Source organism: Vulpes vulpes, chromosome 9, assembly GCF_048418805.1.
Source record: "Vulpes vulpes isolate BD-2025 chromosome 9, VulVul3, whole genome shotgun sequence".
Lineage (NCBI taxonomy): Eukaryota > Metazoa > Chordata > Mammalia > Carnivora > Canidae > Vulpes > Vulpes vulpes.
The window spans coordinates 928,739-944,817 of NC_132788.1; the positions used below are offsets into that span (position 1 = coordinate 928,739).

Sequence of the window (16,079 nt, forward strand, 5' to 3'; positions counted from 1 at the left end):
CCCAGGGTCCCCCTGCGGTGGTGGCTGGGGCCCCGCGGTCCCTGGCGGTGACCGGTGTTGTGCCGCAGGACCGGAAGATCGCCCACTGCCCCTTCCACATGCTGACGCCGGCCGAGCGGGAGGTGTTCGTGGCGCGGAAGAGGCTCCTGGAATACATGGGCTTCCAGCTGCGCCGCGCCGTCTTTGCCAAGGAGAGCCAGTGGGACCCGAAGGTGCTGTACCTGAGCAAGAGAGGTGGGTGGCAGCGGGCTCGGGGGCCCGTCGTGCGATCCCCGTCTCCTGGGGCAGCGCGGGCGTCGGGGCTGTTTGCTGAGGCTGTGGGGGACGCACCAGGGCGGGACCAGAGAGGCCAGCTGCGGCCCCCTCCCCGGAGGCCAGCAAGAGTCACGGAGGGAGGTGGGGACACGAGCTGGGAACAAAGGCCCAGGGCTCCCTTGCCAGGGGGCACGTTTGCCTGGTGCCAGGGGACACCCGCTGTGACTTGGCACCAACTACCTACTGCCTGTCCTGTGCCACAGGTGGAGGGCATGACACCTGACCCCCACCTCTGCACCTGGGGGACAGGGTCCCGGCTGAGCCGCTCAGGCTGCCGTGGGGCCTCGTGTGGGAAGGAGCAGGGGTGCACGACAGCCCGGAAGCCCCAGGACTTGTGGGGGGCAGGCCCCGCTGCTCCGGAAGGCGGGCAGCTGAGTGTGACTTCAGGACACTCTGGGCCGGGTGGGCTGGTCGGCTCTGGGACGGGAGGAGCAGGGACCTTCCCCGCCCTTTCCTCAGGGAGCTGCGTCCTGGGGGCTGGGATGGTGACTGCGCCCCTGCCTGGTGCTGCCGGCTTGGGGGGCAGCCCTGGTCCTGAGGGCCCCACACGGTCTGGCTGGAGGGAAGGGCTGTAGGGTCATTTGACTTGGGAGACAGGCTGACGGATGCGGAGAAGGATCTGGAAAGTACCCAAGTGCACACAGGGAGTGTGCTGCTTCCAGGTGGCAGTGACGTGGCTCCTGCTCCCACAGAGCACTGCCCTGGCTGCCCGACCCCTGTACCTGGCTGCCTGACCCCCACCTCTGCACCCTGGCTGCCCGCCCCCCACCCCAGCACCCTGGCTGCTGGCAGCCAGACCTTCGAATGAAAGAATGGCTTAACAACAACAACAAAGTCAACATAACACCACATTATTAGACTGAAGAAGAAAGATCACATAATCATTTCAATTGATGTAGAAAAAGCATTTGACAAAACCCAACACCTTTCATGATAAAAGACATACAGCAAACAAGGAATGGAGGGGCCCTTGCCTACCCGATTAGGGGCACCTACGAAGGGGTCCAGCTGACTCAGACTCCATGGTGGAGGACAGGCTGCTTTCTCCCTAAGTCAGGGGGACAACAGGAATGGGTTCTCTCTCCATTTGTTTGGCGTTGTGCTGGCGTTGCGTTGCTGGCCAGCGTAACTAGGCAAGAAAAAGAAAGTCGTTCAGATTGGAAAGGAAAGACTTAAGCCATCTCTCTCTGCAGAAATTATCTTGCAGATTGAAAATCTGGGGAATCCACTTTTTAAACTGAGACTAATATTAAACTAAATATATAAATATTAAAATATCACTATAAACATAAAACAATTACGCTATTAAAACCAACGAGTGCGTTTAGTAAGGTTGCAGAATATAAGATCAATATGCAAAGATCAACAGCATGCCTATAGCATTGCAGCAAGCAAACCAAAAATGAGATTCTAAAAAGTTTCATTTACAGCAGCGTCAACAGAAATAACATACTGGTGAATACGTTGAACAAAAGCAGTTCAAACTTACTCTCTAAAAACTACAACACGGTGCTGAAGTTAAAGGAGACCTCAGTACATGGGAGGATATTTCCTTATCAGAATCCCACTGCCGCCTTTGTACAAATTGGGAAGCTGATTTTAAAATCCATATGGAGGGACTCCTGGGTGGCTCAGTGGTTGAGCGTCTGCCTTTGGCTCAGGGCGTGATCCTGGGGTCCTGGGATCCAGTCCCGCGTCGGGCTCCCTGCATGGAGCCTGCTTCTCCCTCTGCCTGTGTCTCTGCCTCTCTCTCTGTGTCTCTCATGAATAAATAAATACAATCTTTTTTTTAAAAATTTTTTTAAATTTATTTATGATAGTCACAGAGAGAGAGAGAGAGGCAGAGACACAGGCAGAGGGAGAAGCAGGCTCCATGCACCAGGAGCCCGACGTGGGATTCGATCCCGGGTCTCCAGGATCGTGCCCTGGGCCAAAGGCAGGCGCTAAACCGCTGCACCACCCAGGGATCCCAAATAAATAAAATCTTAAAAAGAAATAAAATCCATATGGAATCACAAAGGTCCCGGAGTGGCTAGCTATAGCAAGCTTGAAAGAAAAAAGCAAAGTGGAAGGACTTGTACTTCCTAAATTCAGACTCACTGCCAAGACAACAATAAAAACAGTGTGGCACTGGCGTGAAGACAGACACACGGGCCAGTGGAATAGAATACAGGTCCCAGAAACAAATACGTGTGGATGTCAGCTGATTTTCAACAAGGATGCCAACGCTTTTTAACGAGGGTAAGAACAGGACTTTCAACAAATGGTACTGGGACAAGTGGTTATCCAGACGGAGTACAATGAGGTCTGACCCTACCTCACACCACATACAACATTTAATTCAATTTGGACTGACGACCTCAATGCAAGAGCTTAAGATATAAATCTCTTCAAAGAAAATGTAGGGACAAATCCTCATAGTCTCATAGTTGGCAGTAAACTCCTAGATATGACACCAAAAGCATAAGCAATGAAAGAAAAAAATGGATAGATTGGCTTTCACCAAAATTAAAAATTTACATTCTCCAAAGGACACAATCAAGAAGATGGAAAGACAGGGCAGCCGCCTGCAGCCCAGGGCGTGATCCTGGAGACCCGGGATCGAGTCCCACATCGGGCTCCCTGCGTGGAGCCTGCTTCTCCCTCTGCCTGTGTCTCTGCCTCTCTCTCGCTCTGTGTCTCTCATGAGTAAATAAAAAATCTTAAAAAAAAAAAAAGATGGAAAGACAACCCTGGTAGGGGAGATACATCAAAACTCACATATCTCCTAAGGGACTCGTATGTAGGATAGATTAAAAAATCATACAACTCCCTAATAAAGACGAATAACTGAATTTAAAAATGGGCAGAGAGCATGAACAGAAATTTCTCTGAAGAAAGACCTACAAGCGGCGAACAAGTGCACGTGAAGATGCTCCGTGTCGTTAGCCCCCCGTCATGTACAAAGCGAACTGCACCGAGAACCACTTCACACCCCCAGCGTGGCTGTCGTCAGGAAGTCGATAATGAGTGTTACGGCGACCATGTGGGCAACTCAGAAGCCTCCGACACCGCTGCTGGGAAGGGGAAACGTGCAGCGTCCTCAGAGGGCGGCCTGGCAACTCCTTAAATGCTCCTCACAGACTTACACTACGGCCCAGCAATTCCGCTCCCACGTTTAGACCCGAGGGACGTGAGAGCACACGTCCACACAAACCCCGCGCTTGGATGTCTATAGCAGCAGCGTTTACAAGAGCCACAGAATGGAAACAACCCAAACGTCCGTGAGCTGACGAATGGAAAAGCAAATGGTGGCACAGCCCTGCGATGGGGTGTTACTGATCCACCAAAGGGCGTGGAATACCCGTGGGTGCCACAACGTGGGTGACCCTCAAAAACATTTTAAGCAAAAGAATCTAGGCACCAAGGGCCACACACACACTGACTCCGCTCATAGGAAACGTCCAGAATCGGCAAACACACGGAGATAGAAAGTGGGTCGTGGTTGCCCAGGACTGGAGCGACGGCGGCTACCGGCCTGGGTTCCGATTTGGACCGGCGAGCGTGTCGTGCAGTCGACACGGTGCGACTCGGCCGGACCCTGAGCCGTACAGGTCCACAGAGGTGTCCGGGTCCCGCGCTCCCGCTAACGGTGCTCCTCTGCCCCACCCGGGGTGCGAGGCCGTGGCACCGCCACCTGGGCCTCCAGTTCTGCCTCGCCGGAGCCTCGCCCAGAAGTTTGCCCTGGTGCCGCGTGGCCCTCATGACCGTGGCTTTGACTCCGCACACCGTGTCACAGAGCTGGGCTCCCGGGCCCACGCTCTAGCCGCTGGTGCCGCTGCGGTGCAGCTCTGGGTGCTGGTGGGCGCGGGGGGGATGGAGAGGAACGAGGGGCCCCCGGCTTCTCTGCTCCTGTGGTCAGCAGGACTTTGTGGGGTTCCTGCCGACTTAGAGGTTAGGTGGCCTTCCTGGGGGAGGGTGGGCACTGACGTGCTATTTAAGGAGGGGAAGGGGGACAGCAATTGGAGGGGGCCTCATGCCCTTGGTCCCCAGCCCATGTGTACCCTGCTGCCAGCCCCCAAGAGCAGAGCCAGGAGGCTTCACTCCAGAGAGGACTGTGGGCTGGTCAAGGCCAAAGCCTGGTGGCCCTTTATCGGTATGGTGACAGGTGCACTGAGCCATCCCAGACGGCAAAGACGCAGGGGGGCCAGGAGGTGCAGCTGCATGGCCGAGGGTGCGGGGCAGAGGGAAGCCTCGGGGCCAAGCCCCGTCCCCAGAGGCTGTGGACTCCCCCGCGGCCCTGGCCCTGCTCAGACTTGCCAAGGGGCTGTGAAAGGCTTGGGGGCCCCCCGCGTCCCCGCAGTGCTGGGAACAGGCTCACCGCGGGACGGTGGTTGAGGTGGGCAGCTCGGGGCCCCTGTGCTGACGTGCTTCTCTGTCGGCGCAGCGGAGCTGACCCCCTACCAAAGGATGAAGCGGAAAAGCATCAGCATGTCCAAAGCCCTGCACTTGGAGGAGCAGGAGCTGTAAGTGGCCGACGGTGGCCGTGCCTGGGCCACCATGGGGGGCAGAGGGGCACAGCTGCACTCGTGGAGTGGCCCAGCGGGCTTGAGCCCAGGCTTGCTGTCCCAGGGGGTGTCCTGCCCTGGGCCCCTGCACCCCTACCACCCCTCCAGCACCGGCCCCTCCCTGGGACCGTGGCTCTGCACCCACTGCTGTTCCAGACCTTGTAATCCCCGAGGGCATCCTGGGAGGTGCCCGTGCTGTAAACGCTAGAGGGTGGTGAGGGGGTGATGAGCGGGCACAGGCCAGGGGTTGCATCTGCCCTGGCCCACCCTCCCCCGAGACAGGGTGCAGCATGCCAGGCTCACCCACAGCGCCGCGGTGTGCCTGCCGGGCCTGCCCCCCGATGCTGTGGCGCAGGAGGGTCCCGGATGCCCTGCGTGGTCACCCAGCCCCGGCGGCTTCCGGCCTCAGTGTTTCCTATTCACGGCCCTGTGCCGGGCCCCCTGGACGGGGACTTCGTGGGGCTGCCCCTCAGCACCCCCTCGGGGAATGGCAGGGCGCAGGTGGTGGGTGCCCCCCCGACGGCCCTGCTGCTCCCTGGCAGGGTCCCGTTCTTCAAGTTCTGCTACCAGTGCGGCCGCTCCATCGGGGTGCGCCTGGCGCCCTGCACCCGCTGCTACGGGATCCTGACCTGCAGCAAGTACTGCAAGACCAAAGCCTGGGGCGACTTCCACAAGAGGGACTGTGGCACCCTGTCGGCCATCGGTGAGTCCGGGCGTCAGGCGGGCTGCTGGGACGCAGGCCCCCGCCTTGGGGTGGCCGAGCAAGGTCTCCCTTGTTCCCCGAAGTCTCGCGGGCTCCGGCGACTCTGCAGACCTCCCAGGTGGGCCTGGGGTGCAGACAGGGAGGGCGCAGAGCCCACTGCTCCTCCCCTGGGCGTCATGTGCCCGTGGCTCCCTGGAGGTGGGCACGGCCTGGGCCCCACAGAACCGGGACACCGGACCTGGGGGCTCCCCCGGACGCGTGGGGGCCCTGGTGGGCGCTGCTTGCTCTGACCACAGGGTACTTGGCCTGGGCGCTGCATCTGGAAGCTTCTGCCTAGCCCGCCCTCCCACCTCCCCTCTTTGGGATGACCTGGGAGGAGCTGTGGGCATGTGGGTGGTGACCCGGTCCCAGGCTCCCCTGCTGCGAGGGGAGCTAAGGGTGAGCAAGCTGTCCCCTGGGATTGGGCCAGGCGGGGGGAGGCGCAGGGGTTGCTTTGCGCTCTCCCAGAGCCGGTCCTTGGTGTGGACGGACAGACAGGCGGGGCTGACCGGGCCTGGCGCCCGTGCCCCCGCAGCCGTTCCCTCCGGGCTCTGACTCTCCGTCCTCCCCACTCCCCTTCCGTAAAATGGGGCTTTAATAACAGGCTCTGCCTGCGGGGTGCACGTGGATCTGCACCAGGCTCCCTGGGCTTGGGGGCTCCAGGCTGGGAGTCCCCCTCTTTGGAGAAACTGAGTCATTGCCATGTGCAAGCATGAAGCCAAGCAGGGCAGGGGTGGGGCCCTCGTCGCTGCGCGTGCAGCGGGGAGCCCGGGGCTCGGAGAGCTGAGGGGGGTGGTGCCAGGTGACAGCCCCAAACAGCCGCAAGCTGCGGGGCCCACAGGGAGTGCGTGCCCGCTGGGGGCCGTGCCCCAGCCCCCCGGGGGCACAGCGCAGGCCCCTCACCTCCGTCCTCCCTGCCAGTTCCTTGTCCAGGGCCCCACCTGGAGGACTTGCCGTGGAGGGTGGAAGAGACTCAGTAAGGAGCCGCACCCGGCGCCCGTGGCGTGGGGAGGGCCCGGCGGCAGCCTGTGCCACGCTGCCTCCCCACCGCGGGCACCCACAGCTCGGGCCGCCTCCACGCCGCTGGCCCGGCGTCGTCTGCCTCCTGCCCGGAGTGTGCCCCGCGGGGCTGTGTGGCACCGTCTCCCTCGGGACCTCACAATAAAGCGCCCTTGGGTGTGAACCCTCTCCGCCTTGCTCCAGCTCTGCCCCACGAGCCCGGGCTTCCCCGGCCGCTGGCACCTGGCGTCTGTGGGCCGCGGGAGGGCGGGTGGATGTGGGTCAGCGTGCCCGGGAGCTCCTGCCGGGAGGCCACTCGCGTGTCCCCTCCACGTGCACGTCCTGAGTGTCGGTGCGGGTCCAGCAGGCTCTGGGGCGGGCGGTGGGTGTGAGGGTCACCCGTGGTTGAGACCTGGGGGTCTGGGCGGGACTGAGTCAGGAGCACTGCACCGGGGTGATGGTGGGCGGAAGGGGGCGGCGGGGCCTGAGGCCTGGGGTGTGCGCGGGCCAGTCCTGGCCCCCAGGCTGCCCTCCCGTCTCCTGGGGGCCCTCCCGGGAGGCGGCGGCTCCCACCACACCTGCCAGGGAAGGAAGTGCTGCCAATGAGCACCCCTCAATTTTGAACCGATCCGTGTTGACGATGAGAATCTGGAGAGGACGCAGGTACACGCGCCAACGGTTGGACGGCGATGATGCCGGACCCGGAAGTGGCCACCGGCAGCGCCTTGGCGTGTCCTTCCGACGGCGCGTGTGCCCGTGCTCACACTGCACGTACCTCACACGCGCCGCTCCTCGCTCGCACTTCCCGCGCCGCCCGCCACGCCCGTCCGGACGTGGGAGCGTGATCCGTATGTTCTAACTCAACCTCGAATCTCTAGGCCGTTACATGTTTTTCTGCAACGTAAGGTCCCCCCAGGGAAAGTCGTATTTATTCCCATTACGCGTGCACCACAATAAGGACAAGGCAAACCGCGACAATCCTCCCGGTCTTGCCGCTCGGGATCGGTGGGCTGAACGCGCTGGGTTCTGGGCTGTGCACGGGGGCGCTGGCAGAGGGCACACGCCTGTTGCACGCGTCCGACTGGTTTTTCACTAAGTGGCTCACTTTGTCACCCTCCCCGGCCTGCCCGAGGCACTGGGTGCGTCCCACCAGCGTCCTCAGGGCCCGCAGGCACCTGACCCCCCCTTCCACCTGGTTTTCCTTCTAGAAGAATTCACAGAGGTCGCATTATCAGATTTCAGGAGCCTTCGCATGGCCACCCTGGCCTTCGCCTGCTTGCGGCAGGGCTGCGGGCGTGTCTGCCCCGGGACACCTGACGGGGCTCTGAGCACTGCCTCAACCTCCCGCCTCCCGGGGATTCACGCGGGACATGAGCGTCCCCCCACACGCCCAGGCGGGGCTCCTCCTCGGCTCCGGCTCCCCTTACTGTAGAGGCCCGCAGACCCCCGCGACCCCCGCGACCCCCGCGACCCCCTCCGGCCTCCGAGCGAGCGCTCCCTCCCTCCCGACCCCACGCCCTCCCTGCTGCCTCTTGTGGCGGGTGGGGAGGACCCTCTCTCGGTTTGAACTTTGCTCCGTGGACTTTCTCACTCTGTTGTCAGGTCCACGTGTCCTGCCCTTCAGGGCCCGGTTCGCTGGCCGATTAGTGCCCAGACCCAGATCATACAAGTCTCGCCCACACTCAAGAACACTCCTCACGCACCAGCATTTTACCGATTTTATGATCGGCCGGAATTCCTGCGTGAGAGCGAGAGCCAGCCCGCGGGGACGGTCCCCCACGGCTCGCGGCGACGGAGTCCTCCGTCTGCCGGGCGCAGCGGCAGGTGTCGGCGGCGCCCCCTCCCCGGACACCCCTGCCCACGCTGCGTGCCCCCCCCCCGGCGTTCCCCGCGAGCTCAGATGAACCGCGGACTTGGCCCGCCCGGTTCAGGCGTGTGGTGGTGCAACCGTCCTGCTCGTCTGCATGACCCGGAGGCGTCTGGCATCCTTGGTGGCTTCAGGCTTCCGGGCGAGGCTGTGCCGTCGGGGTCCAGGTGGACAGGTTCCCGAGCAGAGAGCCCCCCAAGGTGGCCCTCGGGGCCCCTCCTCACCCGCAGCCCTGCCTTCAGCGTCTGGCCCAACCAGGCACGTCCAGAACTCCTGCCACCGCCGCTGCCTCCTCTCCGTCCCTGCGGCCACGGGCACCTGCAGCGGAGGCCACCCCTGTTGCTCCTGCACCCACTTGCGTCCCACCAAGTCCTTTGCGGGGCCGTCTCCCTGCACCCATTGTCAGGGTCCCCTTCCGACGGCTCTAGACCCCCGTCGCCCCCACCGGGCTGTGCCCGCCTCCCACATGCCTGTGCCCCCCTCCCGCTCCCAGAAGGCTGCTGCGGAGTCTTCTCCCGCTTCTGGGTCGTGTGCATCGAGCGCTCCCGGCCCAGCGCTGACCGCCGGGCTCTGGGAGCCTGCGCCCCGTCCACAAGATAACCGGCCCCTTCCCCGCTGGCTGTCCCCGAGAGCCGCCCTGTGGGGAGATGCCCCCATTGCCAGGCTCCAGCGGTGCTGTTCCCGCCGCACCTCGGCTGCTGGGAGGACCCGGCTAGTGCAGGGCCCTCGGCTGGTCCCGCCAGGACCCGTGCGACCCGCCTCCCTGTGCCCTGGGGTGGCTCCCGGATTCCCACAGGGCCTGGTACCGGGGCTCCCGGGCTGGTGGCCGGCAGCACGGATGCCACAGGGTGCAGTGAGCCGGAGGCCAGCCCCCCAGGTCCTGAGAGCTGCAGGCAGCTGGACGGGTCTTCAGACTGTGGGGGCAGCACGGGCCTCAGCTGTCCCTGCACTCGGTCCCCTCCGCAGACCAGGTGGTGGTTCCACTTGGCGAGTGGGCCGAGGGGCTCCTGCCCGGCACCTGCAGAGCACAGCCCCCTCCTCAGGAGGTTCGGTGATGCCAGGCCCCTCCACCTGCTCCTGCTCTCGGGGTGTGGGGTTCCCGGCTGCTCTGGGGGACCCGCCTCCCTTCTCCTTGGCTCCCTGCGAACCTGGGAGCCCTGGTTGCTTAGCCCCTGCTCCACAGTGGGGGTCCCAGCAGGACGAGGAGGCCGTGCCCAGCCTGGGCCCCACACCGAGCCGCCACCCGTGTCCCCGCTGGTCTGCGCCCCAGGAGCCTGCAGGCCGCTGCTGTGTGGGCTCCCCTGTCATCGGGTGTGGGAGCAAGGTGGTGGGGGTGTGCGGCCCGGGGCTGGGGCGCAGGCCCTGGGGGAGGGGAAGGGCCCACCACAGAGGTGGGCAGGGGTGCGGGACGGAGGGGCGCTCGGGGGAGAGCCCGCTGCTGAGAATGCGCTCGCGGCCCAAGGAGGACGGACGGAGCCCTGGGGTGCACGCGTCGGTGGGGAGGCCGCGCTGGCCGTGCCCTCCCGGCCGGTGGGTCTGTGCGTACGTGTGCGTGTGTGCGTGTGCGGAGTGGTAGCTGGTGCGGGGCGGAGGGCTGGGTCGGGCAGGGGGCTTACCAGGCAGCCCGAGGGGGGCAGCTTGCTGAGGGAGGGCGGAGACCAGCCCGCCCACCTCCCTCCCTGCCGCTGCCCCGGCCGCTGGCTCGTGAGCGTGCCCAGACCCTGCTCAGCGTCCCCTGGGCCTCTGGGCTCCGCTCGGCCACCTGCCTGGACTCAGGGTCCTCCTCTCGGGCTGGGAAGGGGAGGCCGCCTACCTCCCGAGCCGGAGAGCGGGGTGCCGCCGGGTGAGCGGGCTCCGACGTGCCATGGCCCTCGAGGGAGCTGCACCCCGGCAGAGTCCGGGTCAGATGAGGGGCAGCGGTCAGGTGACGGGGCCCGGGGACGAAGGAGCAGGTGGCGGGTGAGGGAGGGAGGCTGAGGCCGAGGAGCCAGGCGGCAGGACGGGCGAGGGGCGCTCGGGAGGAGGCCAGGTCCAGGGGTGGGGCGAGGGGAGCCCTGCAGAGGGGCTGTCGGGCTTCCCTTAGGTCGGGGAGCCACCCGGGCTGGCACTGCTGATGCCTTTGAGGGGAAGCCCCGTCCTCAGGGACAGTGGGGCCGGGTCTCGGGGGACCAGGCTGGCTGCTGCTACCCCTCCCGGGCCCTGCACCTGGGCTCTCGGAGAGTGGGCAGCGGCCCGCGGGCTGGCCAGGGGAGCTCAAGGGAGCTGGGGGGGCAGATGCCCGGGAGGGGGGACAGGGCAGCTTCAGGGGCCCGAGGGGACCAGCCAGGTGAGCCGGGACGGAGAGGGGTCGTCAGACTGGAACGCTGGTGACCACACAGAGGGCCTGGAACCCACGGTTGTCAGGGTCCCCCCGGAATCCAGCCTTCCGCGGCCTCTGGGGAGACGGGCCGTGGGGTGGCCAGGCGGTCCCAGGAAGGCCGCAGAAGGCGCAGGCCCGGGGCTGCGGGTCCCCCGTCCTGCCCCCGTCTCCTTCCTCTGGCCACCGCCCACACCGACCACAGGCCAGGGCATCCAGCTTGGCTTCGTTTGTGGTGTGCGCGCTTTTATTTTAAAGGACCGCGCCCCCCCCCCCCCCCCCGTTCCCTTTAGCAGCTTCAAGGCCCTCACCCCTGAACATTTAAAAAAGTGAACACGAGACAAGGAGCCCCTGAGGCAGCAGCACTCGGGGGACACGTGTCCTGCGATGCCTGGGACGAGTCGCGGCCGGCCTGCGCCCTTACCCCGCCCCCGGTCTCCCTTTCCGTTCCTGTGTCCCTGAGGGACGTGAGACTGTCCCACCGTGGCACCGCCCGCCGCCCCGTGCTTGGGAAAGCCTCTCTCCGCCTTCCCTGACGGCGACCAATGACCATCCTGTTTATTAGTTGACCTATTTATGTATTGGAGAGAGGGCGAGGGCGAGGGCGAGGGCGAGGGCACCCAGGGGCTGGGGCAGGGGCGAGTCCCGCTGAGCGGAGCCCACTCGGGGCTTGAGCCCACGCCCCTGAGCCCAGGGCCTGAGCAGAAGCAAGAGCGGACGTTCCCGACCGCGCCACGAGGCGCCCGCTCCTGGCTTTGTTCGCGGGGCACTTGGCGCCGCTGTCCGGGCCCGGCCGCCGCGGGGTGCGATCGCTGCCGTCCTCGTCCTCGCCGCAGGAGCCTCCGCTGTGCCTGCCGCCCTGCGTCTGGCCCTTGCCGGGAGGACGCACATCGGGGCCGGGCGGTCGTGGCTCGGAGAGCTGGCTGTGCCCTGGGTCCCGGGTCCCCGCGGCCTCCGTGCGGGGAGCGGGCCTGCACACCCGGTTCTCACTCGTCCCCAGCGCACTAGCTGTCGTGAGGGTGCGGCGGCCGCAGGGCTCGGCCAGGGCACAGCGGGTGATGCCGTGTGCTCCCCCGGGCCCCCGGGCGGCTCCCCTCTGCGCCCTTCTCCAGAATTTCCTCCACAGGGACTCAAAGGGCCTGGTCGTCTGCAGCCGGGGCCGCACTCAGGCTGCCATCCCGTGCGTGACGGGCAGTGGGCTTCCCTTTCTCGGGGCGGGGGCTCCAGTCCACCTCCCCACTCCCGGCTGGACCTGCTTCCCCCGCGCACTGGCCTGGGGGCACCGACCTCCTGCCAACCTGCCTCCTGGGGGGTCCTCACCTCTGTGGGGGATCCCCTCAATCCATGGGGTCTTTGCTTCCCATGGGGGATCCCCTCCTCCCGGGAGGTCCTCGCATCCTGTGGGTCTGACCCCCTCTTCCTGGAGGTGGATCTGTGGGGGGATCCCCTCCCCCTGGGGGTCCTCGCCTCCCATGGGGGTCCCCTCCTCCCAGGGGTCCACACCTCTGTGGAGGATTCCCTCCTGGGGGGTCCTCGCCTCCCGTGGGGGATCCCCTCCTCCCCAGGGGTGCTAACCTCCCATGGGGGTTCCTTACCTCCTGTGGGGGTCCCCTCCTCCCGGGGGGGCTCCTCGCCTCAGCTCCAGGTGGTGCGGTCCCCAGCCTCCTGTTTGCTCCTAAGCAGTGGGCTTGTTCCAACCCGCGGCCCCCGTGTCCAACCCCACACCACACTCCGCGCCGTCTGCCCAGCGCCTGCGGGGCTCGGCCTCCAAGCAGGGGTGTCTTTGGTCGGTTGTAAGCTCTGAGCTCCCATCTGGGGGTGTCCCTCCCCATCCCCAAAGGTGTCTCACTCTGGCTGCGGGGAGCCCCCCCAGTACCTGCCGGGGGCCACGGGAACCCCTGCTCCGGGAGCCGCTGTTTCTGGGCTGAGCCCTGGCAGCAAAGCTCCCCCCCCCCCGCCCCCCGCCGGCAATGGCGAGGTTCCCTTCCTCTCGGAGTCCACGCTGCCCCGGCAGCCCCCACTCCGGCCTGCAGGGCCCCCCACTCCGTCTGGTGCCCACAGGCGGCTACTGACTGTCCGGTACGTGGGGGCCGATGGCGTGAGCGTCCACACTGGGCGCTGCCTGTGCTTTCCTCCCGCTGGCTGGACCCCGGAGGCTGCTGCCAACCCCCTTCCCTGTGCCCAGGTGGGGCCCCGGGCTGACCCGACGCCTCCTGCTAGTCTGTCCAGGCTGCGAAGGAGGGAGGGAAGTGTGGGGTGTGCGAGGTTGGCCCTCGCCGGGTCCCATCCATGCCCGTCACCTGCCCAGATGCCGCCCCTCGAGGCTCGACCCCCGACTTGCCCCCCGTCGTTCCCGGCCGGAGCGCCGGCCCCTGACCCGGGCTCCCCGTGTTCACTAGGGGTCTGCTCCCCACCCTGAGCGGAGCTGGCGCTTCCGTTACCAACGCGATCTCTGGGCAGAGGGCTCGTGTCCGGGGAGAGCCCGGTGGGGTCACCTCGAGGGGGCAGGGTGCCTTCCCCGTGTGCACGTGCCCGCGGCCCCCCGGATGCCCGGGGCCTGGATGGGAGGGAGACCCAGGGAGGGGCCTCCCCCCGACCAGCCCCGGGTCCGCCGTGGGCAGGGTGGGCCCGTCCCCACCACCCCACCCCGTCCCGCGCTGGAAGCCCACCTCACTGGGGGTCCTTCTCGCCCTGCAGGGAATACGAACTCAGCTCCGTTTACACAGAACTTCCAGAAGCCCACCAGGCTCGGGGCCGAGAAGGCGGGCCAGAAGCCCAAGCCCCGGAAGCCGTCGAGCCGGTGGAGAAGCTTCACGTACAACCACGAATGAGCGCCCAGCGCCCCACCTGCTCTGTGGACTCCGAGCGGGGCCGCCCAGCGCCCCAGGGACGGAGGCCTTCACCCCCACCCGCCTCCCCGGGAGCAGCGGGGCCGCCCAGCCCGCCCAAGACCCCCGGCAGGGGAGGCGGGGGAGGCTACAGCCGCCGCTCTTCAGGGGAGGCCGCTGCTTGGGCCAGGCCAGGGGCCACCAAGGGGCTGCAGCCCCGGAGGAGCCGCGTCTTCCCTGCCAGGGCAGGCTGCCCGGACCCCTGTGCCGGCCGGGGCTGGGGGTGGGCTCCTGGCCGCTGCCTCTGAGCACTCCAGGCCCGAGGGGACAGAGAGGCTTTGTCAAATGTCCGCCGGGCAGACCAGTGTGGCTGCGATTCCCAAATAAAGTGACCCTGCAGCAGCTCTTGCTTCCAGGCTGGCCTCTGGGCCCCGCCCTGGGGATGATGCCCACGAGGCCGGTGCCCTGGAGGGGCTGAAGGGCGCCCGCGGCGGAGGGGGAGAGGCTGGCAGCTTGCCCCAGTTATGATGCAGGACTCCAGACGGCCGGGCAGCCGGTGGGGCAGGAGGTGGCTGCCCTGGCGAGGCAGCAGGGCTCCACGGCCCTGGGGACGGGCTGGCCATCGGGACGTCATGCTGGTCCCCAGGTGCTGGCCTCCTGGGCACCTGAGGCTACTTGGCGGGAACCGGAACCTTCCAGGCCATGCATCGGGACGTGAGTGCAGAGCAGGGGAGGGGACAGCAGGCGGGCCTGGCCTTCTGCTTCCCTGGGCAGTGCGTGGGCCCAGGAGGGAAGTGGACGCCGACCACAGGTGCCGCGTACGTGCCAGCCCCACCCACCTCCCCGCGTGCCGAGTCGCGTCCTCTGCACACAGCCCACCGGCACGTGCTCACCCGAGCTGGGCAGGATGGGTCACGGCGGCCACACAAGCTCTCCAACCTTTTATTCGTACAAGGACTCAAGAGCAAATGACGCCAGTTGACACCGCGCAGCAGGACACAGCAGGCCTGGCTACCGCCCGGCCGGCGACTGTGCCGGGGCCGCCCCCTCGGGCAGGTACAGCGCGAGCCCCCGGGGGGAGGTCCACGTGCGGCCAAATGCTGGCGTCCGGGTGCACAGGCGGCCGCCGCCCCAGAGCCCCTGAGAGTCCAGCGGGCCGTCACCTACGGGGAAGGAGGCCCCAGGCCCGGGCCCTGGTCTGGCACGAGCAGGGTTATGACGGGGTGGGGGTGCCCGTGGGGCTGCGCGGCCTGGTGGGGCACAGGCGGGGGGCCCTGAGCAGCGTGAGAGGCAAGGCAAAGCAGTGCTAAGTGGCCCCGTCGGGCCCGGGTGCTGGTTAGGACTGCGTCTCTGGCCACGGGGGCTCAGCACCCCCCGGCCCTCGAGGGTCCCCTTGCCCGAGCCCCTCTCTGGCCGGGTCCAGCAGCAAGGGCCCGGGAGGGAGGGAGCTCTGGGGCCGGGCGGGCTCGACAGCCTGAGTGAGCAGGGGCGCCCCAGGTGTGGGGAGCCCCAGCCTTCCCCAGCTCCGGGTGAACAAGTAGAACACGGGTGTGAACGTATGTATGTTTGGAAAAGCCCTTAACTGTCAAAGCGCCCCCCCCCCCCCGTCCCCCTGCAGCCGCTGGCTGGGAGGGACCCAGGCGGGGGCCTCTGGTCTCTGGTCGGCAGGGCCAGGGGTCACCTCCAGCCCCGCCCGCGTCAGCCCGGGCTGTGGGGACGAGAGGCAGCGGCGTGGGCGGGCGGCACCTGCGCACAGCGGCCCCCACCTAGGGTGCAGGCGTGGGGCCCGTGTTTGAAGGGGGTGCCCACATCCACACGGGGCCGGCCTGCTCTCCTGGGATGGCCGGGGTGGGCACCCCCAGCCTCACACGAAGGTCCACCAAGTGCTGCGATGTGCCAGGGCATGACCACCGCGTCCACCTGCGCGCCCCGGGGCCCTGGCGGCTGGTCCTGGGGAGGAACGAGGTCCACCCGCGCTGGTGGGCGAGGCTGCCTTCCTGTTGGCACTCGCCCGGCGCGGAGGCCTCTGGGGCGCGGCGTCGCGGGGCCCTGGTGAGTCTGGAGGCGTCATGCATAATCTCAAGGGCCCTGCTGCACCCCGGAGGCCAGAACCCCCGAGGCCCCCCTGGGACACCGGGCGCCGAGGGCTGGGCCTCGGTTCCGACCCTGGAGCCTGGCAGTTCCCACGGGAGGAGGCAGGAGAGGAAGGCACAGGCCCGCGCTCTCCAGCGGGACGCTGCTCGGGGAGCTGGGGCCGGCGCAGGCGGGCAGGCGGGACGTGGCCCCCGGCAGCCCCCGGGTCCCTGAAATACATGGCTTTTGGGGACATTGTTCCTGGCTGACCTGAGGGCCTCATACAAAATTAAAAGCCAGGGTGGCGGGTGGAGCCAGGCCGGGGCGGGGGGTGGGGGGAGCGGCACCCCCA

The 16,079-nt window shown here is 66.4% G+C and overlaps 1 protein-coding gene across 9 annotated transcripts in view; it reads left to right on the forward strand.

The window, feature by feature from the left end:
- The window catches only part of ANKMY1 (ankyrin repeat and MYND domain containing 1), a 52,022-nt gene extending 37,985 nt beyond the window's left edge, over positions 1 to 14,037 (forward strand). For 5 of the 9 annotated variants that reach the window (XM_072718982.1, XM_072718984.1, XM_072718988.1 and 2 more), the window contains 4 exons: positions 69 to 234; positions 4,742 to 4,820; positions 5,405 to 5,565; positions 13,524 to 14,037. In XM_072718982.1, the coding sequence (XP_072575083.1) occupies positions 69 to 234; positions 4,742 to 4,820; positions 5,405 to 5,565; positions 13,524 to 13,657 (540 nt within the window). In that variant the 3' untranslated portion in view covers positions 13,658 to 14,037. Of the gene's footprint in view, positions 1 to 68; positions 235 to 4,741; positions 4,821 to 5,404; positions 5,566 to 6,525; positions 6,793 to 13,523 lie in introns of those variants that run through there. The other 4 variants (XM_072718983.1, XM_072718986.1, XM_072718980.1 and 1 more) reach the window with 1 other exon arrangement.
- The last annotated feature ends 2,042 nt before the right edge of the window (positions 14,038 to 16,079 follow it).